The following is a 23,361-nucleotide window of genomic DNA, read 5'->3' as shown; positions in this document are numbered from 1 at the left end:
TGCATGAAGTTTATCCTTAGCAGGCTGTCGAGTTTGTGAAAATGTGTTTAGGGCTTACTTCAGTGCTGACATGTGAGTAACTCGAGCATTTACAGTATATTTTGTTAAGCAAACTTTGTTAATGTTGCGACTGGGTTTTGTTAGACAATGCTGTGTGAATATCACCTTACTATCTGAGTTCTTATCGTTGCTTGACAATTCTAGAGAAAGTTTCTAAATTACTGCTTATTGCTTTTTTGCAGTGGTTCTCTGGAATAAACCTGGAGATGAACAATGAACCAAGGAGTGACTACGGGTACTGTGCATGTGTCCCCTCACAGGATCCATAGAAAGTAAATACCAATATGTCACTTGTACCGTACTGTTTTGATGAAATCCTGAGAAATCCATCCTGTGGTGTCAATATGTGGTGTTTAGTGTTGATATTGTGTTGGGACACAACAAATAAATCACTGTATAGCAATGCAAATGGTTTTCCATGGGCTCCTGTGGTGCCAAAAAATGTCAGAAATATTGGGAAACCCACTGGATCCGGCTGGGTATAAAGTCAGAAACATGTCTGCAGTCCTCTGCACTATCCTGACATAGTGTCATTATGTGTCTGAGAGAGAGAGAGAGAGGAGGAGACTAGTTCAAAGTGAAAGTGAAAGTCTGAAGGTTGTTTTTGTGGCGAGAAAAACATGAAGTTATTTGCTGAGAAAAATAACAGTGAGTACATGAACATAAATCTGTAATGTGTGAGTGTTAGGATTATTTACTGAATGATGATAAATTCTGTCTAAACAGTGTTAATGCAGTAACTAAACCGGAGGGAAATAAATAGGTGTGTGTGTGTGTGTGTGTGTGTGTGTGTGTGTGTGTGTCCTGTGTTTCCTAAAGATGTAGATTTGTTAAAATGAGATTCACATTAATATTCATTCTAACAATTCATGATATATTTCCACTACGTTCTTTTCGCAAACAAAATAATCAGCAATAAACCCATAAACACAATGCCACTTCCTGATTTGATCACACACACACACACACACACACAAATGTCAGATCAGAACTCCTCATAATGATTTTTTAGTGTTTCTGTTTTGACTGATAAACCTTCATGCGATAGAAACATGATGCTTTAATTTCCTTAAGAAGTTCTGTTGAGTAAATGTGACTTTTTTTGAAGACTTTTATTCTCATGCAGTATGTACCTACACATATTTTTATATTTACTCATATTAACAAAGAATCTTAATTTTTATATTTAACATTATATAAAATATCTCTTTACAAAGGCTTAGTTCATTGAAACTTCCATATCATTTGAGCTCCATCAGGCTGTTGGAGAGAGTGAACATCTGTATTTACATGATACTGTGAAGGAATTGGATATTTATATTAGTAATTTCCTAATCTCTGATTTTTTACTCACCAGGATTAACCTTAATTTATGCTATAAGAAGTTTGACTTTCTAAAATAATGTCAGCGGAGTGTGAGAAAATGACGTCTGAAAAGAGTCTAGAAGAGGAGCTGGGAGAGATGAAAAGGTAAGTGGTTTAAATTAGCAATTTAGGGAAAAAAAAGAAGAAGAAAAAAAAACCTGGTAAGAAATTCTGTGTGACCAGAACCAGGACCAGTTACCATGATTTACATAAACATCAGATGCAGAATGTATGTTAAATTTAGAGATTTTATAGATAAACATGCTAAGACATTTCTCTTTACTCTTTAGTGGAACTGAGATAAGGCCAAGGTCTCCTGGATCCAGCTGTGTGTCCTTTAAGAGTGACCACTCAATGGCAGAACCTATCAACTTTAAAGAGGGAACAGTCACTCATGAAAGGTAGTTTTTTCATTGATTGAAAAATAAAAAATTTAAATTTGTTCATTGATTGTCTAATGTAAAATAAAATGGATTTTTTAAATTTCAATTTTATATTAAATTTAAAATATCATCATTATGATTAGCAGCAGTGATTTAGTTTGTTTGTTATAATACTTGTTAATCAGTTATAAACAGATTAACATCTTTTTTAACTATCAAGTGTAGTGAATCAGTTTCTTAATCCTTCAGCTGTCAATCATCTTCAAGAATGTCCAGGTTGGACTTCCTCATACTTGGGTTGAGTTCAGTCAGGGCTCTGTGCAGAACACCTGAGTTCTTTCACTCCAACACACTCTTAACACAACATGTGTTCATGGAGATGGCTTTATGTACAGGGACATCGTCAGTAGGCCTGGAAATCACCAGACATCACCCGCTACAATGTTATCACAATACTTAAGTGTCGATTCAATTAATATTGCAATTCTGTAATTATCACAATTTTATAAGTATCCTAATTCAATGTTAATTGTTTTTTGTTTTGTTTTGTTTTCATCACAATTTTAAGACCTTGAACTTGACTTAAAAAACATGACAAAAAGTTGTCATAACTGGAAAGTTTTTGACCTTAGCTTTATTTAACAGCTTCACAACTGAATTGAACATGAATAATTAAATGTACTGTAGCCCGTTCCTTATATTAGTTTTCTCACTTAAAACCAAGGGCCGTCTGGCATAATTATTATTTCTAAACAAACGTCACTAATAATTCACTCCTGCCACACAGGATGCCGATGTGGGAATAGTTTAGAGTGTACTACCTGTAGGGTTATTAAAAATGGCAAGATTTTACTGCCTCAAATACCTCCACAGTCTTGAGCCAGTGTTAGCCTGTAAGTGTAAGTGTGTGTAATGTGTGGGTTTGAGACTAATTTGCTCAGAGTTTAGAGAAAAAGGTCGATCAGAGGGTTTTAATGTGCACAACTTTTGATATTGTAATGCCATAAAAAGTGTTTTTGTTGCGCCACTTGGATGCTTGTGCACACGCACAGAATCGGTTTTATCCAAAGTGATCGGTCGAGGCTGATCAAGCTGAAAAACAGTTATTTCTGTTGACTATATGTTTCACTATAAAGTGTAGAGCAGAGGTCTTTAATCAAGGGCCAGTTTGTCTGCAGGCTTTTATTCAAACTGAGCAGAAGCACGCCCTATTTCACTCGTTTAATCAGTTCATCTTTACAACTGTCACAGTCTCCACTTCCTTACACATTATTTATCCTGGAGAGCTCAATGCTTTATGTTTTTGGATCATTCTGTATCTACTGCAAAGACTGTTGTGTGTGAAAATCCCAAGAGATCATAAGTTTCTGAAATACTTTGTACAGGTCACTCTGGTACCAACAACCATGTCACAGTTATAGTTACAGAGATCACAAATATCCTTCGTTCTTGTTTTGATATGTGTTTATTGGGTATATACGACAGACATCTTATCAGGTTCTCTACCAAAACACTTCTGGTCTTTATTATGCCACCCTGAGGCTTCCACATGAACTGCATCACAATCAACATGAATTATTCACATATCATGACATCCCCCTTTTTTTTAAACACTTTTCACTAGAAAGTCCATAACGTGCAAAAAACAACAACAACAAGAAAAACAAAAATATTCTGCTCAGCATCACTTAACACTTTTTTTTTTTTTTTTTTTTTACTATCACTCCTAACCAAACATCAGAAAATTCACAACTACTCTTCAACAAGCCTTCTCGGTTTAGTAACAATCCTTCCACTTGCTGTTTTGATTGGGAAACTTGGAAGCTTTGTAGGACTAGCATTTCCTTGTTGTGTTCCATTCTGAATGTCCACTTCACATGGTTCATATGCGTCTTCACACACCTTCTGCTGTGTCACATTTGGATTATCTCCATCCTTGGTTATGACATTTTCCTTCTTTGTCTGCATTAGAAACTTTCTGTTCCTTCTGTACTTCTTGCCATCAGGCGTCTGTACCACATAGGATCTAGGTTGTTCAGATAGGTCAGTTACTTGAGCTGGATTCCATACGCCCTCTTGCCATATTCTGACATTATCGCCAATCTGTAGTTTCTTAAGCATCCTTGTTCCTTGATCAAAGTATTCTTTCTGTTTCTGTTGTCTTTTTTCAAACAACTGCTGCACTGGTTCAGAGACCAAACAGGGTTTCAACATTTGTGACTTTGTTGGAAGTCTCGTTCTCACTCGTCTCCCCATCAACAACTGGGCTGGTGACGCCCCGATGTCTTCCAGTGGTGTATTCCTTAGGTTCAGTAAAGACAAATACGGATCCTTTCCGTCTGCCTTAGCCTTTTTGAGCAAATGTTTAACAGTTTGTACTCCTCTCTCAGCCATTCCATTTGACTGGGCATGGTGTGGGCTTGACGTTACATGAGAAAACTCCCACTCTTTTGCAAAATCTTGAAATTCACGAGAGCTAAATTGAGGTCCATTATCTGAATTTACTACCTCAGGAATTCCATGTCTCGCAAATTGTGATTTAAGATGGTTGATGACTGTTGCACTTCTTGTGTCTGATCTTAGCCATTCGACCTCGATAAACTTGGAATAGTAATCCACTAAGAGTAGATACTACTGCTGGCCAAAGGTAAATAGATCAACACCTATCTTTTGCCATGGTCTTTCTGGAACCTTGTGTGGATGTAACGGCTCTTTGGTTTGTCATTTCTGATGAGTTTTACACACGTCACAGCTGCTCACTATCTCTGTGATTCTTTGTGACATTCCAGGCCAAAAGAGTACTTCTCTCGCTCTACGTCTGCAACTTTCAATACCCAAGTGGCTTTCGTGAATTCTCTTAAGCATTTCAGCTCTCATTGATGTTGGAACAATGATTCTTTCTCCTTTGAATAGAATTCCATCCACTGCTGAAATTTCCTCTCTGTAATTCCAATACACTTGTATTTCTCTTGCCGCTTGACTCTTTGTCTTCGGCCATCCACTCAGGACTGTCTCTGTGCGTTTCATTAGTGTCTTATCATTCTTTGTTTCCTTTTTGAATTCATCCAGTTTTTCACTTGACACAGGTAAATTGGAGATCACCATGTGCACCTGAGCTTCTATCTCATTATCAAGTGTACAGGTCACTGGTGAGAAAGCTCTAGACAATGCATCTGCTATATGCATCTCCTTTCCTGGCTTGTACTGTACATGCACTTGATATTTCTGCAGCCTCAGCAATAGTCTCTGTATTCTAGCTGGTGCACTGCTCAAGGGTTTTGTCATTATCACTTCAAGTGGCTTGTGATCTGACCCCACATTAATTTCCTTTCCATATACATATTGATGGAAGCGTTCTACCCCAAACACAATAGCTAGCATTTCTTTTTCAATTTGCGCATAGCGCTGTTCTGTTTCAGTCAAAGCTCGCGATGCATATGCAACCGGTTTGTCCTTTTGCAGTAGAACTGCACCAAGTCCTTCTTTCGAAGCGTCCACTGATAGTGTCACAGGAAGGTTTATGTCATAGTATCTGAGCAAAGGAGCTTCAGTTAGCATTGTTTTCAGTTTGTCGAATGCATGCTGATGCTCATCTCTCCACTTCCATGCCACATCATCTCTTGTTAGTCCACGTAATGGTTCAGTGTGTTGTGACATATTTGGAATGAACTTTGCTAAGAACGTTACCATTCCCAGAAACCGCTCCATATCTTTCTTGCATTCAGGTGTTGGCATTTTCTTTACAGCCTCGATCTTACTCTGATCAGGTTTCAATCCTTCTCTTGAAAAGACATGACCCAGGTATTTAATTTCCTCTAGGCCCACTCTGCATTTTTCTTTATTCAGCTTGAAGTTCTTGACTCTTGCTCTCTCTAGCACTTGTCTCAGTCTTTCATCATGCTGTTGTTTTGTCTCTCCCCAGATCAACAAGTCATCAATGTACGTTTCTACTCCTTCAATTCCTTCAAACAGTTGTCTTACTGTTCTGTGAAACACTTCCGGTGCTGAATTAATTCCAAAAGCTAGACGAAGGAATCTGTAACGACCAAAAGGTGTGTTGAACGTACAGAGGCGAGAACTGGCTTCATCTAGTTTAACTTGCCAAAAACCTGAATTTGCGTCCAGTACTGTAAAGTATTTAGCTTTCGACAGTCTGCAGGTTATTTCCTCAACAGTTGGTAACTGGTAGTGTTCTCTCATGACTGCTGTATTAAGATCTCGTGGGTCTAAGCAGATTCTTAATTTTCCATTGGACTTTTCCACAATCACAATAGGGTTTACCCACTTTGTAGGCTCTTTAATTCTTGCTATAACTTTCATCTTTTCCATTCTGTTCAGCTCTGCTCTCAATTTTTCTCTTAGAGTGACTGGAATCTTTCTTGGTGGGTGAACTTTTGGTGTCACTCTCTCATCAATGCGAATGGTGTGTTCCCCTTCAAGACAACCAATTCCTTCGAACACATCAGCATACTCTTTGAAGATGTTTATTTCCTCACTTTTATTCAGTGTCATCACTCTCTTTATGAGCCCCATTTGCTCACATGCTTTGATACCTAGTATTGGTTGAGCATCTGACCTCACAACAATGAATTCCAGGAAATAACTTTTCTTTTTGTATTTCACTGTCCAGTTGCACTTTCCTTTCACTGGTATTTTGTCTCCGGTGTATGTTGACAGTTTCACGTTTGTTGGCTTAAGTATGTTTTTCTTGCCTGTTCTCTGTAATAAGCTGTAAGGAATTACATTGGCCTGTGCACCCGTATCGAGTTTGAATTTGACAGATTTGTGCTCCAGTTGTATTTCGACTGCCCATTCATCCGCTTGTGACTGTGAGTTTACATGCACAGCTCCAATGTAAAGACTCGTTTGCTGATCTGCGTCATCATCTACTGCATGCACTTTCCGCGATCTACACATCCTTGCAAAGTGATTCATTTTCTTGCAATTTTTACATTGTTTGCCATAAGCTGGACACGCACGTGATGAATGCTCAGTTCCACATCGTTTACAGTCAGACGTGCTTGCTTTATCTTTCTCATTGTAAGGATTTCTTGAATTTTGGTAGACCTCCTTTTGTCTACTCAGTGCTCAGCCTGTATTCTGCTTGTCCCGCCTGGATCCAGGGAACCCCTCAATGATACACACAAGTCAGTGCTCAGTGAGACGTTCAAAGTTTATTGTGGGAGACAGGAGTATATATACGCACACACACAAAGAACCAAAGAAAAGGTGGATGCAGGAGTGTTTACATCCAGTCTGGAATGCTTTTAACAGATAAGGTAAGGAAGAACATAAATTTAGGAGTAGCTCTACATTTACGAGCGTTTAACAGTTTTACGACCTTTGACATAAACTTCCATAGGATGTGTTTATTGAAAGCACAGCTTATGTCGTGAGAACAGGAAGAAAGTCACTCTGTTCTCATGCACACAGAATACAATGAAACATACTAAAAATCAAATATTCCCTACAATTCCCCCCTTTTATTCATAAGAAATATCGTTGAATAAAACTCAGAGCTTTCAAGAAGTCGCTGGCGGATAATAGGTCATCGGACGCGGCGCAGGAACATAACCTGAAACATACTTGTACAAAAGATTTTGCACACAGCGAAAAATACATGGACCTAAAAGACACAACAACAATAAAATAAACAAAACCGGTACGACAAGGGAGAGATAAGGAGCCCATTGACCAAACAAAGTATACCAAACTCCCCAACCTACTTGACCCTTTTCATCATCCTTTAACTGAGAAGCAACCTCGCGCATCTTTTCCAAAGCAGTAGAAATTTTTCCATGTTCATCATCATTAGCTGGAATGTATGTACAACAACTATCACCTACCATAGCACAAACACCCCCCTTCTCTGCGAGGATTAAATCAAGGGCCATTCTATTCTGTACCGTGGTCAGTCGAAGAGCAGTTAATTCCCCTTTAATACCTTCTACAGCAATATTAGTGGCATTAACAAAAGTAGCTAACCTGTAATGTGTTACCTCAATCTGATTCCATAACTGAGTCACACCATACTGAGGAAAAAAAGCATGCCAAAATTTAACTGCCTTAATCTGTAACTGATGATCAGGGGGAGGGAATGGATCACTATCTCGCTTAAGGCGAGCATGATGTTGGGTTCCACGAGGGTTTCGTGTGATCAGTGTAAAAGAGCCTCTAAATTGAGAAGGGGCACAAATTCCAGCCCAGTTAGCAGGGAGGAAAATGTAAACAGCCTTATCACAAACCCAATACCAATCTGAATAGTGATTAATGGTCCCACGGGGGCCAGGGTGGATTACTGAGCAATTACCTTCAGGACAAGAACGATCTGGAGAATAGGGAAAATATGCTTCACTACACATATCTAGATGCATGTTTCCAAGAAATACAGAGCCATTTCCTATAAAGCAGTAAGGATATTTAAAATTGGGCAAAGTGAAGACCTGGAAAGCAGTGACGAGAGCTCTTTTCCTCGTGCTGAAGCGAAGGAGGCTAATATCTAAAGCAGTAAGTGAATAGTCACAAGGGTTTGAGAAATTATGATCGTAGTGCATCAGTCTGCACCACCAATCAGACCCTGTTTGATTCAAAAATAAGCTATGTGTCAGGTTAGAGTTAATATACTGAGTACCATTTCGACAGTAGGAACTAATACAAACTCGTGCAGCTACTAAGAGAGCTGATTCATTACCAGGTAGGGGTCTCAGTGATGTCTGTCCTACAGCGGAAGGGAAATGTTGGCACACATAACAAGACTCATTGGTATATTGCTTAGCGGTCCAATTAGCGAATCTCCAAAAAACATTATCATGTGGATGAGGTTGCACTATGTACAACAATCCCTTGTTCAAGATTAGGAGGACAGAAAGAAACTTGATCCTAAGGCAGGAGAGGTTTCCACTCTACTCCTAGTGCTGTTCTACAAACTCTACAGGATGGAGTGTGATCAAAAGAATACACAGAAATATAACAAGTTGAGTGCAAACTCATAAATAACTACTAGTGGTGAACTATTGCCTTTCTTGACGATACAGTGCTCAGAGTGCGGGCACGCCCAATCTGCACTCGTCCCACCTTACGAGGCGCTAAGACACCACCAGAAATGCTACACTAATAGCAGAAGTAAAGTCATTCAGTGGCAACCCCAGGCGATCCCTCTGTGTCACGTCACTCTCTCTATGTCACATCACGGGTTGGACATCACTGCAGCACGTCTTTAGTCTAGGAAACAAAAATCACAAAGACAGAAAGATAATAATACACACACATTTATTCATCCTTTGGTCTCACGCCGACAGGACATCTCTTCAGCCTAGTAGCATGGATCCACTGTGGAAAAAGATCAGTTAAGACAGCAGTACGAGTAATTGCGATTATTTCTGCTGGTCCATCATATTTACAATCTCCCAGTTTTCTGGGGGTCAAAGATTTTACCAGAACAGTATCTCCCACATTAAAAGGATGTGTGGGTTTTGTTGAGGGTATTGGAGTCACATTAGCAATTTGTTCATAATGTTTAGTTAGAGTATCTATTAGAGCAGCAGAATATTCGGCAATATGTACATCAAGATCAGTTGTTCCTATCGCGGGTTTACCTTTCCTCCATGGCACGGGAAAGGGTCTGCCAAATATAATTTCATGTGGGGACATGTGCACGTCTTTTCTTGGTGTCATTCTCATTTCAGCTAGAACAGCAGGTAACAGATCAACCCAGTTTTTACTTCCCATGGTTTGCATTGCTTTAGTCAATTTTTCTTTCAGTGTCCTATTTGTTCTTTCTACTATACCTGATGACTGTGGATGATAAGGAATGTGAAAATACCAGGACAGTGAAAGATATTTACACAAATTCTGTGTTACCTGAGATGTAAAAGGTGTTCCTTTATCTGAGTCAATAGCATGAGGCACGCCATAACGAGGTATTATTTCTTTCGCTAAAACTCGGGTCACCACCTTTGCATTCTCATGAGCACACGGGAAAGCTTCCACCCACCTAGAAAACTTGTCTACCAAAACCAGAAGATATTTGAATGTGCCACATGCAGGCATATGCGTAAAATCAATTTGCCACTCTGCAAACGGGGCAGTAGGTAATGGAAGACTTTCATGTTTACCTAAACCCTTTGTCACATTATTCTGAGCACACACCAAACATCTAGATATTAATAAATCAATTGTTCCAAGCATGTTGGCTATGCAAAAGAGTTTTTTCATATCTTCCTTAACCCCCCTTCGCGCGCGATGTGTAACACCGTGGAACTCGCGCACGAGGAACGGAAGACAATGAGATGGCAGGCACAAACGACCATCAGCACAATACCATAAACCATCAGAAGCAACATAGGCACCTTGAGCTTGCCAAAAAGAGGAATCAATCGGCGTGGCTGAAGCTTGCAAAGACCATAAATCTACATCAGGAATCAAAGAGCTAGCAAGAAAGGATGTATTGATCAAATCAGAACCAGAATCAGGAAAGAAAATCTGTTTTTGAGCTGCTTTTTTAGCAATACGATCAGCTAGAGAATTACCTCGCACTTCCATAGAGTCCCCAGAAGAATGACCCTTAGTTTTTACAATAGCGAGAGTACTGGGTAGATGGCATGCATCTATCAAATCCTGAACTAGAGAAGAATGAGAAATTGGCTTACCCTCAGCAGAACGAAAACCCCTGGATTGCCAGATGCGGCCAAAGTCATGAGCGATACCAAAAGCGTAACGAGAATCAGTGTATATAGTAACATCTTTTCCCTCAGAAAGAACACACGCACGAGTTAGAGCAAAAAGTTCAGCTGCCTGAGCAGATGAGAAAGGGAGAGAGTAAGCTTCAATGGTTATATCTGGCAATGCACACACAGCATAACCACAAAGAAATTTCCCATCATACGGTTTTGAACAAGAACCATCTATAAACAGAGTATCACCAGTTGCTAATGGAGTAGAAGACAGATCAGGGCGTATACTAGTGGAGTGAATAATCTCTAAACAGCAGTCATGATCTGTATCTACTAACGTGTCGTCCTGTGCATTGATCAAGCGTGCCAGAGCATATCCAAGGGTGTCAAAAGAAGAGGTGGATTTTATCTCTAAGTTACTTGTAGAACAAAGGATAATCTCATACCCAGACCTTCTCTGAGCTGTCATATGTTGTGTTTGAAGGTTCTGTAGCACTTGTTTAACCTGATGTGGAGAATACAAAATTAAAGGATGAGAGAGAACAATCTTCTCAGCATCTTGTACCATCACCGCACAGGCAGCCACAGCCCTGAGACAGGCAGGCAAACCTTGTGCCACAGCATCTAAAGTTTTAGATAAGAAAGCACATGGTCTCATCCCCCCCCCATGCTCCTGTGCCAATACAGCAGAAGCGGTGCCCCCGTGCTCACACGCATATAGATGGAACGTTTTCTGATAGTTAGGCAGGCCCAGTGCTGGAGCGGAACATAGGGCCTTTTTTAGTTCCTTGTATGCCTCAATCATGTCAGCAGTCCATGTCAGAGGTTGTTGGAGCGGATCGTTGTGTGAGATAGCCGTCCTGATGCGTTTATCATGAAATGAGCAGTCAGGAATCCACTGACGACAGTAGTTGATCAGTCCCAGGAAAGCCATCAGAGCATGTTTAGTGCTTGGACGTTTAGTGTCGAGAATAACCTGGATTCGTTCCTTTGAGAGCCTTCTTTGGCCTTGGGAGAGCTCAAAACCCAGGTATTTTACAGTGTCTCTGCAAAACTGTAATTTAGTCTTTGATACCTTGAAACCCTTCTGTGCCAGGTGTTTCAGGAGACAAATGGTGGCTTCTTCGCAGACAGCAGGCGAAGCGGCGGACACCAGTAGATCATCCGCGTAAGATAGGACAACAGAATCAGTGGGGAGAGTTAGATCACCAAGTGCATCTCTTACTACAGCCGAAAAAACAGCCGGAGAATCAACACAGCCTTGAGGAAGACGCGACCAGGTGAACTGACGCCCCCTGTGGGTGAAGGCGAACAAGGGCTGTGTCTGCTCTTCCACAGGAACACTGAAGAAGGCAGAGCAAAGGTCAATAACAGAAAAATGTGAATGATGACAAGGTATAGAAGAAACAATGGACAGCACATCAGGCACAACAGGTGCTACAGGGATAATTATGTCATTTATTTTTCTTAGATCTTGTGTAAATCTCCACGTACCATCAGGTTTCAAGACTGGGTTAACAGGTGTGTTATAAGAACTTACACATGGTTTAACAACACCCTGCTTGAGCAGTGAGCTTAAAATCTCATCTATTCCTGAAGCCTTGGCCTCGGAGAGTGGATATTGTTTGATGTACACAGGTTGCAAGTGTTTTAATTTAGCTTTATAAGGCACACAGTGAACTAACCCCACCTCATCCTTATGTTCAGCCCACAGACTGCTTGGCACACATTCAAGGGCAGCAGGAAGAGAGCTGTTCTGTGAAGAAAGGAAACAATTATTTACACGCAGAAAGAAACTGAATCAGGCACTTCAACAGTGAGTTTCGCTCCAGAAAAAGTCAGGGACATGTGTAGCCTGCTCATTAAATCACGACCTAACAGATTAAAAGGACAATCAGGCATGCAAACAAAACGATGATAAAGATGAATTCCCTTATCTAAAGGACATGTTACAGTTAACTGGGGAGTAAAATAATTCCGTTGAGAAACCCCTTCAATTCCCACAGAGCTGATACTTTTATTCGAGAGCGGCCCCTCGTAATCACGACCCAAAGACGACATTGTGGCTCCTGTATCAACCAAGAAAGAGAATACGGAACCATCTATACATAATTCTATAAAGGGCAACTCATTAACCTGAGGTGACTCGAAAGTACAAAGTAACATTGCGGGGCTGGAACTCTGCGGGCATCCCTATGCATCATATGCTCCTACCTGCATCCCTGAGAAGGGATTGGGTCTATATTGCTGTTGTTGTTGTTGTACTCGCTGTGGTGGCTGCTGGGAAGGATTAGGAGAAAACACCTCATTAGCATCATTCAATTGATTATACACATCTTGTCCACTACGTCCCTCATCTCGGGCCTTCGTGTGACATTCACGAGCCCAATGACCTTCTTTATAACAATAATAACAATAACCAGATCTACGGGGTACACTCTGACCCTGCAGACCTCCTCTACCTCTTCCACGGCCTCTTCGGCCTCCTCTACCTCCCTTCTTTCCACCTCTGTATCCTTCACTTTCCACAAACAAACATGCCACTTGTTTATTTTCTAAAATACCATCTCCTTCTAGTGTTCTCACACGCTCACCTAATTTTTTAATAGTCATTGTAGAACGATCTGACAATTGAAACTTTAAAATTTTCACGATTTCTGGTCGACAATTATTCAAGAAGGTTGTAAGGAAAAGTGGGTTAGGGTTTTCTTCAGGGAGGGGCATACCACCCAAAAGGGTCCAGGTCTCTCGAAACCGCTCCAGAAACCTGGATGTAGTCTCACTCTTCTCTTGTCTACAATTAGTTACCTGTGACAGATCTTGACTAGCTTGTTGACGTGCAAGAAGATAAGTAGTTAGCTCATCTTTTAAAAGTTTCATAGCCTCATTAGAATTACCCCAATGAAAGTCATATTCCTTCTTTTTCCGTCTTCCCCCACCCTCTACATCTTCCTGTTTCACCACTACAGTCCATGTGTCTTTTTCAGGATCTAAGCATTTTACTGTTTTTATCAAATCAGCCTCATCGTACCCATCTCCCAAAACCGATTGCAAAATAAAGCGGTAATCTGCACCCACGAGCTGACAGTGCCTAGAAGCCTTTATCAGCATATCAACAAAATGCAAAGGTTTGTTGGGAGAAGGGAGCATCTTAATAATGTCCTTCAGCGTGCTTACGGATGGTGGAAGGATTTTTGGACCCTTTGGTCCCATAGAGAAAACAAACGCAGTATTTTCTTGTCGAGGTTTGGGGCGAGACCTCTCCTCCGGACCTTCATCGTCCGAATTATCATCATCCTCACCATCAGTATCCTCGGGATCATCCGATAGAGGGCTGTCAGAAGTTCGTCCTGACACCTTCTTGGGAGTCTTTCCCTTTCCTGAGGCACACACTTCCGACGAAGGTGAGCACGGTTTTGTGGGTACAGGGGAGACAGGCACAGATGGGCAGCTCACAAAAGGATTAGTGGGATTCAAATTAGGATAGATTTTCTCAACAATTAGTTGGTTAGATGCTGACGTTACTGTGTCAACAGGATATGGAGGAGGAATCGGAAAGGTTGAGTGAACAGGCGGCTTGAATTTAGTTTCAGATGTAACCTTTGGAATCTTTTTCTTCTGTATTTTAGTTTCTTTTATGTCTAAATATTTATCCCAAAGAGCTTTCATTTCTACCCATTTTTGATAACATGAACCCATGTAAGGATAATCCCAACCTGGATCACCCATACCCTCATATATCTGAGAGTAAGCAGAGGCTAGATATTCAGGCTTAAAAGTACCTCCTCGGGGATAGGTTAAAAATTGAGATTGTGGTTCAGTCCACCCTGATAAATTATCAAGCCAAGGTGTGGTAAAGTAAGTAAGTCCACACCTATTCATCCAGTCACGCGGAACCTCTTCTGGGTCCGGCTTTGGATAAGTAGTTGTGTTCTTATTACCCATTTTATAAATGTGAATAAACCCGCGACAGAAAAAACCAATATCTTCAACAAACAACACACAATACTTCAACAAAGACAACAACAAAGAGCTCAACAAAGACAATAACAAAGAGCGGGCAACAGAATACAGCTTCCACACTATGCTTCAGTTCAAGGAACCTTTCAGAAGCGAGCGCGCGCTAAACAGGCGTAAAAGCCCCAAGACAATCCTCCCCCGTACTGTATATGGTCCAGATACCAAAAACCAGGGAGCGTGCTTGCTCTATGCTTATAGAGAAAAAAATTTAAAAGCAGCACTCACCTGATTAGAGGTATCCCGGACGAGCCCCCAAATTGTAAGGATTTCTTGAATTTTGGTAGACCTCCTTTTGTCTACTCAGTGCTCAGCCTGTATTCTGCTTGTCCCGCCTGGATCCAGGGAACCCCTCAATGATACACACAAGTCAGTGCTCAGTGAGACGTTCAAAGTTTATTGTGGGAGACAGGAGTATATATACGCACACACACAAAGAACCAAAGAAAAGGTGGATGCAGGAGTGTTTACATCCAGTCTGGAATGCTTTTAACAGATAAGGTAAGGAAGAACATAAATTTAGGAGTAGCTCTACATTTACGAGCGTTTAACAGTTTTACGACCTTTGACATAAACTTCCATAGGATGTGTTTATTGAAAGCACAGCTTATGTCGTGAGAACAGGAAGAAAGTCACTCTGTTCTCATGCACACAGAATACAATGAAACATACTAAAAATCAAATATTCCCTACACTCATTCACTTTCGATTTATTTTGATAGTCTTTTTTTCGTGTCTGTCTTTGTTTCACAGTATCCACATGCTTGCTTTCTCGAGCAGAAGCTTGTACATTGTGATCCTCTTCGTGCATTTTTTAAATTTGTGCTTTAGTCGTTTCAGCCGCTACGCAAAGCTGGGTTGCTTTTTCAAGAGTTATGTCAACCTCTCTTAGCAATATTTCTCTCATTCTATCCGACGTGATTCCATAGACAACTCGATCTCTAATGAGGGATTCTTGCAATTGTCCGAATTCACATGATTTTGCCCTTAGCTTTAACTCGGTAAGATACTGGCTGAATGACATATCCCCTTGCACACACGTGAAAAAGTTGTACCTCTCATAGGTTATGTTTTTCTTTGTACACTTCAACTGCCTCTTCGCAAGCAACATGAAGAAATAGCGAGGACTGTGCCTTATCTGGCTTGTTAGCTCCTCCGATAGCTGTTAAATACAACTCGAACCTTTGCCGAAATCTTCTCCAGTTTTCTGACAGGTTTCCTTGCTGTAAATCAAGTCCAGCGGGTGGTTTAAGTCCTTCCATGATTACAAAATCGTCTTTCGCTTTACGAATTTACTTCTGACACCATGTTTTGATATGTGTTTATTGGGTATATACGACAGACATTTTATCAGGTTCACTACCAAAACACTTTTTGTTGTCTTTATTATGCCACCCTAAGGCTTCCACATGAACTGCATCACAATCAACATGAATTATTCACATATCATGACAGTTCTGATGTTCAGTCTGAGCTTTACCCGAAGCTTCTGACCTGTATTTACATGATTTTATGAACTGTACTGCTGCAACATGATCGGCTGATTAGATAACTGCAAAGATGTTGTCAATGTTCAGATGTTCCTATTAAAATGGACAACTGATCTAAAGCATTAATGTGCAGCATCATAAAGAAACAGCACAGAAATCTGACAGACCTGGAACATTAAGAAATACAACTGAGTGAATTTGTGTCGTGAGTGTGTGGTGCTATAAATGTAACGTTTACAGTGTTTGTTTATCCACAGAATCACAAAACAGAGCTCGAAAATCATCTGCAGAAATTCACTGGAGTCCATATTCAAGGTGTGTGTGTGTGTGTGTGTGTGTGTGTGTAAGAGTATAAACAGTCAAATATTACATAAGGCATTTTTACTTTTCTTGATAATTTAGCTATGGGCTATTTTTATAATTAAAAAGTAGATTAACATCATGTGCAGTTGTCCAAAATATAAAATATATAACTAAAGAATTATCTGCTGTAATTCATCGTTTCTACCTCAAAGTGTAAACTCCTCTGTCATAAAGTCTTTCCCATGTGGGAATAAAATAGTCACAACTTTGACGGTTACAAAGCATTAATGCTGAGGCTCCTTCCATACATGCTAAATAAACCTGTACTTAAAGAAACTTCACAATATCAATCATCAGCCTGAACACTGTTTAGTGTTTATGTAGTAAATCCACCATACAGGTCTCTGTGAATGAGCCGTTACTATAGAAACAATGACGTATTAGAAAGACAGCATTAATATAAAGCTTTAATTTGTAGCTGCACTACTGTCAGAGCTGCTGTTCATCAACACCCTCTGACCAATCAGAATCTAGAATTTAGCAGCACAGTAAAATCACACGGTATTACAATCTGTAACGTTCTTTTTTCAATTTTATTTCATTATGTTTTTCATCAGGAGCTGGAGCACAAATTTATCACATTATTGAAAAACAAGTTGAACAGATTCAAGAACCTACTTAGTGCTGATTACCCAGCATGCTCTGAGGAGGAGGAGGAGGATCTGGACTGTGTTAGAGAGGGTGTGCTGAAGATCACACTACACCTCCTGAAGAACATGAAGCAGAAAGACCTCGCTCACAAACTGCAGATCAGTAAGAGTTTTAGATTATTAAAATATTCTATAAATTCTATAAAGGAGACAGACTGGTCTTCTGGTCTATATAATCATACTGATACATTTTTATTCACATTAATAAGATTTTTTTTGTAAACAAATGAATTAGTAGTAGAGATAATCCTAGAGAGACTGAGGAGGAGCTTCTTCACGCAGGCTGCACAGGATCTCAACCAGAACTCCACATAGGACACAACTGATTGGACTTGCTATGTTTCCTTCACACATGTGTTGGAGCTCAACAAAAACCAACCAGACTGAACATTTGAACATTTACACAGAACTGCAGCACACAGAACATTTTGTTGCACATTTATCGTTCTGTTTACATATAAATGAGGACCACTATTGAACTTTAAAGATGGACAATACCAGTGCTGCTCATCATTTCATTTCACACTCCATGACCACACACACTGCTGCTGTTTCACACTGCACACATTACACATTACATCTACTTTATACAGTTTATTTATACACTTCATACTTTTTACATTTTTACATATTTCTACTTTCTACTTTATTTTATTGTAACAAAATTACTACATATTGTAGATTTTATATTTTACATTCTTTTCTATTGGCATTTGCCTCTCTTATTTTCTTTTTAGGTCACAAACAGTCATGTAAACATTTCATTGCATATCATACTGTGTATGGTCGTGTATGTGACGAATTAGAATTTGAATTTGAATTTTAAATTTGATAATTAAAATGTCTGTTTATTTTTATGCATTTATTAAAAATTAATCCTATTTTTGATCAGTATTGATTTTATGTATTTATGTATTATACGTACATGAAAATAATGACATCACATTCCTCCTGTTTGTTAGAGCTGGCCTCTGTGTATCAGCGGAAGCTCAAATCCAAACTTCTAGATAAATGTAAAAGAATTAATGAAGGAGTCTCACAGCATGGGACATCAACACTTCTGAATCAGATCTACACAGAGCTCTACATCACAGAGGGTGGGAGTGGAGACGTCAATAATGAACATGAGGTGAGACAGCTTCAGACAGCGTCCAGGAGACCAGCAGTAGGGGAGACACCCATCAAATGTAATGAGCTCTTTAAAGACAAGTCCATCAGAAGTGTGCTGACTAAAGGAGTAGCTGGAATTGGAAAAACCGTCTCTGTGCAGAAGTTCGTTCTGGACTGGGCTGAAGGGACAGTGAATCAGGACGTCCTCTTCCTGTTTCCTCTTCCCTTTAGAGAACTGAACTTGGTCAAGCAGGAAAACTTTAGTCTGATTACACTTCTTCATCAGTTTTTCCCTGAACTTAAGGACTTGGAAGTAATAGACAGTGATGTTTACAAAGTTCTGTTCATCTTTGATGGTCTGGATGAGTGTCGACTTCCTCTAAATTTCCAGAAAAATGAGATGTTGTGTGATAAGACAGAGTCAGCCTCAGTGGATGTGCTGCTCACAAACCTCATCAAGGGGAACCTGCTTCCCTCTGCTCTTCTCTGGATCACCACTCGACCGGCAGCAGCCAATCAGATCCCTCCTGAGTGTGTAAACCAGGTAACAGAGGTACGAGGGTTCAGTGATGCTCAGAAAGAGGAGTACTTCAGGAAGAAGATCAGTGATCAGAATTTGGCCAATAAAATCATTAGACACATGAAGTCTTCCAGAAGCCTCTACATCATGTGCCACATTCCAGTCTTCTGCTGGATCTCAGCCACTGTTCTAGAGAGAATGTTGGGTGAAGCAGAGAGTAGAGAGATCCCCAAGACTCTGACTCAAATGTTCACACACTTCCTGGTCTTTCAGATCAAACACAAGGACCAAAAGTACCAGCAGAAATGTGACCTTGATCTTCCCCAGACCAGAGAGAGTATCCTGGCTTTGGGAAAACTGGCGTTTCAACAGCTGGAGAAAGGAAACCTGATGTTCTATGAGGAAGACCTGAGAGAGTGTGGCATTGATGTTAAAGAAGTGGCAGTGTACTCAGGAGTGTGTACTCAGATCTTCAGAACCGAGTCTGGACTTTACCTGGGGAAGATGTTCAGCTTTGTGCATCTGAGTGTTCAGGAGTTTTTGGCTGCTTTATACACATTTCTCTGCTTCCTCGACAAAAAGACAACAATAAAACAAACCACTAATCTGTCTGGTCTTTTCAATAAGTCAGAAATGTCTGAGTTCCTCAAGAGTGCAGTGGACAAGGCCTTACAGAGTGAGAACGGACACTTGGACCTGTTTCTCCGCTTCCTTCTGGGTCTTTCAGTGGAGTCTAATCAGAAGCTCATTCCAGGTCTGCTGTCACACACAGGAAGCAGTTCTGACTACCAAAAGGACACGGTCGAATACATCAAGTTTAAGTTTGAACAAAATCCATCTCCAGAGAGATTAATTAATCTATTTTACTGTCTGAACGAGTTAAATGATGATTCACTGGTGAAAGAGATCCAAAGCTACATGAGCTCAGGATGTCTCTCTGAAGCTGAACTTTCACCTGCTCAGTGGTCGGCTCTGGTCTTTGTGCTACTGACGTCAGAGGAGGATCTGGAAGTGTTTGAGCTTCAGAAGTTCATAAGATCAGATGAATGCTTTAAGAGACTGCTGCCAGTCGTACAGGAAGCCACAACAGCTCTGTAAGTAAAACCTGTTTCTCTCTTCAACAGAGAGGAACTGTTCTGATTGGATTTTACAGCAAAATGTCGATCTACTCTTAGTAATTTATTTATTTTAAATATGACTGTATTGGTACTGATACTGGTGTTGGACATCAGTCTGATACTGAGCTTTTTTATGTGAAAATATTCAATACCAACATCTGATAGCAGGTGATGCTATGTGATGTAGTGTGTGTTATAGGGCTATATATAATTAAACAATTATTGCTCAAAACTGTTTTTTTAAGCTCCTCTGACATTTTCTGCTTTCAGACTCAGTGAGTGTAACCTGACAGAGAGAAGCTGCTCGGCTTTACACACAGTTCTCAGCTCAGAATCCTCTAAGCTGATTAAGGTGGATCTGAGCAGGAATCATCTGGAGGACTCAGGAGTGAAGCTGCTTTGTGCTGGACTGAAAAGTCCAAACTGTAAACTGGAGACACTGAGGTTAATTTGTCTCTCCTATTACATAGACTTTACATAAAGGGTATACAATCAAGAAACACACATTACAGAGGAAGATGTATCTGCACAGTATTTCATTAATTCTTGTGTTCTTGTCACCATCACTATAATATGGTGATATACCTCCACTAAATCATCTCATAATGTGTTTTAATTATTTTACACAGTTCAGTGACATCAGTGGTGAGTCTGCTCACAGACAAATGGATACATTTATATAATGATTTTGTTTTCTCTGTAGACTCTCAGACTGCAGTATAACAGAGGAAGGATACACTGCTCTGGCTGAAGCTTTGAAATCATCTCACCTGATAGAGCTGGATCTCAGAGGGAACGACCCTGGAGACTCAGGAGTGAAGCTGCTCACTGATTTACTACAGGATCCAGACTGTACACTGAACAGACTGAGGTGAGGGAATTATACTACAGGATCCAGACTTTACACTGAACACACTGAGAATATATACATAACACACGTCATGTAAATATACATAACACACGTTATTATAAAATCATATTCATAAAAATATGTGGGGATGTTAAAGAATGAAAGTGTTTATCATTAAATATTAAATATGTAGGGTTTCAGCTCTGGGTCAGAGGTGAATCGAATCCCTAAGTATTCAGGTTAATTTCACTAAACTGATTTAAGATTTATAGCATACACTTCATGAATGTTTAGCATGATTTAGTGTACCTTACCAATTCTGTTCATCCTTTGGCCAACAATGATAATACTAAATCTGGTATTTACCAATTATAAGCAAGATAACGTAAGATATGTTTACACTTTCAAATACATGACCAAGCCAACAGTTCTTTATACAGAAACAAGAATTTATTTGACTCATCTATGATACATGAAACTACGCTACTTAAACACACACACACACACACACACACACACACACAAACATACAAACAGTTTAGAGTGTGAAAGGTAATGTTCTCCTTCTAGTATGGTTTACTAGACCTGAGAAAGTCACAAGAGCAGAGCTCTTTGGTTTAATCTTACAGTTTAGTTATGAATCGAGCACCACTTTTTAGCAAGTTATGAAGCTTTGTTTGTTTACTTGCGTTACGTGAGAGTTGTTCTCGTTGGTTCGCCTTCAGCGAAGGGCGTTGCTTATTGGTGGGTGTGCTAAGGTTGAGATGATGTCTGGGGAGAACCCTTCAGAGAGGCGTTGGAGGCTTTGTTACCCATGGCGGCACTCTGGAACTTCTTCTGAGGGTTTCTTCGTTACAAAACATCTGGCACAAAGTCATGTTGAGAGAGTTGAAGTTCTTGAAAAGTTCTTGAAGAATGGATAAAAGAGAGGCCGAGCCTGCTTGCTTGCTTTAGACGCCGTGACGTGTAGCCGCAGAGCGCCCGCAAGGGCGGCGGAAGCATGAGCTGCGAGTGGTCAAGCTTGCTGCTTACCTCATGCCGCGGGTCCGTTCAATAGCCGTTTGTCTCAATCAGAGGTGGTTGTGGTCGTAGCCACGCCCCACATGGTTCCTACTTTTTGTGCATACATTAACCTATCGTTTGGTCTGTCACGTAGAAGGCCACCTCAGTGGAGTTTTAGTAATTTAGACAAGGTGTATTAACATAAGTTCGGTTCATATGACAAATTTTTTATACACATCAATGCTCTTTGAATACAACAAGCTTTAATTCGATACCAAACATCCCATATCTTGCATACTCATTTATACCATTATCTATAGAAAGGGGTTATACATGCTGATTACCTAAGTTTAGGATAAAGATGTTGAACACAAAATAAAAACATCCTATGTGAGCACATACATGTAATTTTATATTTGCCCTGGCATACTTGAACTGACTGGCATTATAAATGTCCCAGAAGCAGGTATGCTCTTTGTTCTTGAGCCAAAAGATGGAGCAGGAAATGCATTTTGGTGGTCAGCCACTGCCAGGGTTGTGAAACTGTCTTCTTTCTCATGTGCAAGGATGGTGCTTGCAGATTTAAACCATCTGAGTTGGAGATGTGTAAACTGCTTCTTTCTTGTTTGCTGATGTTGTGTCTTCCTTGTTCAACGGCCTGCTGATTTGTACTGTTTGAGGTCGGGGTTGGTGAAAGACTTCTGGGTTTCCTCTTTTGACCGGGTCAAGATTCCAGCTGCTTTGTATTACCGAGAGACATAACGTTGTCATCATGGCGCCGTTTTACTGAAAGGTGACATATTCAGGGCTCCCTTTTCAGTGGCCTGCTAGTCCCTACAATATGTTAATGATGTGTGTATTACGCAGGCGGAGGTGTGATTTGTACGATCTGAACCTACATTTCATTTGATTCACATGAATTTTGACAAGAAGAAACTGTTTATGGCTCACTACTGCTCAACATTTTTATACTATTTAGCAGTTTAAAGCTCACACTTGTGTGCTGTGATTTTCACACAGTTGTGTATTGTGCTTGCAGTGATGTAATCAGGAATTAATGAGAAATAAAGAACTGTATAAAAAAAAATCACAAATATTTGACCATGTAAAGATTTTTACTTTTCTTTCATCAGCTACTTCACCGGCTGGGTGTAGATATCAGGCTAATAGATCTAAAGTCTAATTCTGTACTGTTTGTGTTATTATTTTTTTCTTGCAGTTTGTTGAAAAGTGCTGAGGCGGAGGAAGCCTGTGCTTCTTTAACTGAGCTTCTGGGTACAAACCCTTTACTGCAGAGAGAACTGGATCTGAGTGGGAAAATATCTGGAGACTCAGGAGTGAAGCAGCTCTCTGTTCTACTGAAGGATCCACACTGCAGACCTGAGAAACTTAGGTGTGTGTTCTGATTTCTGCACCTAATCTTCTTCTCCTTAGAACCAGTAGTTGGTGTTTCAAACTCACAGCTCCAGGGTGCTTGTGATTTTTTTATCCTGGTAAATTATCTCTTTAGGTATGTGAATGTTTGTGAAGGACTAAAGTGCAGTGTGTGATCCCTCCTCATGTCCAGCGTTCACACCATAGACACCGCATTCACTGTCCTGACCAGGATAAACCTCATGATATAGTATAGACACATTTAAATCTAACTACTGCTGTAATTGTTACTGCTGCACCAAAACATCTGGATTTGATGTGATTTGCTGTGAATCTGATGGATGTTTATCCCACAGTGATAATAAGGAGTCTACTGCGCTGTGTGTA

The 23,361-nt window shown here is 40.2% G+C and overlaps 1 protein-coding gene across 1 annotated transcript in view; it reads left to right on the top strand.

Moving 5' to 3' along the window:
• The first annotated feature begins 644 nt into the window (after positions 1-644).
• The window catches only part of LOC128527620 (protein NLRC3-like), a 446,994-nt gene continuing 424,277 nt past the window's right edge, over positions 645-23,361 (top strand). The window contains exons 1-9 of the mRNA XM_053500085.1: positions 645-708; positions 1,418-1,530; positions 1,716-1,826; positions 16,245-16,302; positions 16,908-17,103; positions 17,963-19,724; positions 20,019-20,192; positions 20,452-20,619; positions 22,820-22,993. Of these exons, the coding sequence (XP_053356060.1) occupies positions 1,463-1,530; positions 1,716-1,826; positions 16,245-16,302; positions 16,908-17,103; positions 17,963-19,724; positions 20,019-20,192; positions 20,452-20,619; positions 22,820-22,993 (2,711 nt within the window). The 5' untranslated portion in view covers positions 645-708; positions 1,418-1,462. The remainder of the gene's footprint in view (positions 709-1,417; positions 1,531-1,715; positions 1,827-16,244; positions 16,303-16,907; positions 17,104-17,962; positions 19,725-20,018; positions 20,193-20,451; positions 20,620-22,819; positions 22,994-23,361) is intronic.

Source organism: Clarias gariepinus, chromosome 7 (genome assembly GCF_024256425.1).
Source record: "Clarias gariepinus isolate MV-2021 ecotype Netherlands chromosome 7, CGAR_prim_01v2, whole genome shotgun sequence".
NCBI lineage: Eukaryota > Metazoa > Chordata > Actinopteri > Siluriformes > Clariidae > Clarias > Clarias gariepinus.
The sequence above is the reverse complement of the archived record's forward strand: the minus strand, read 5'-3'. Positions and strand labels throughout refer to the sequence as shown.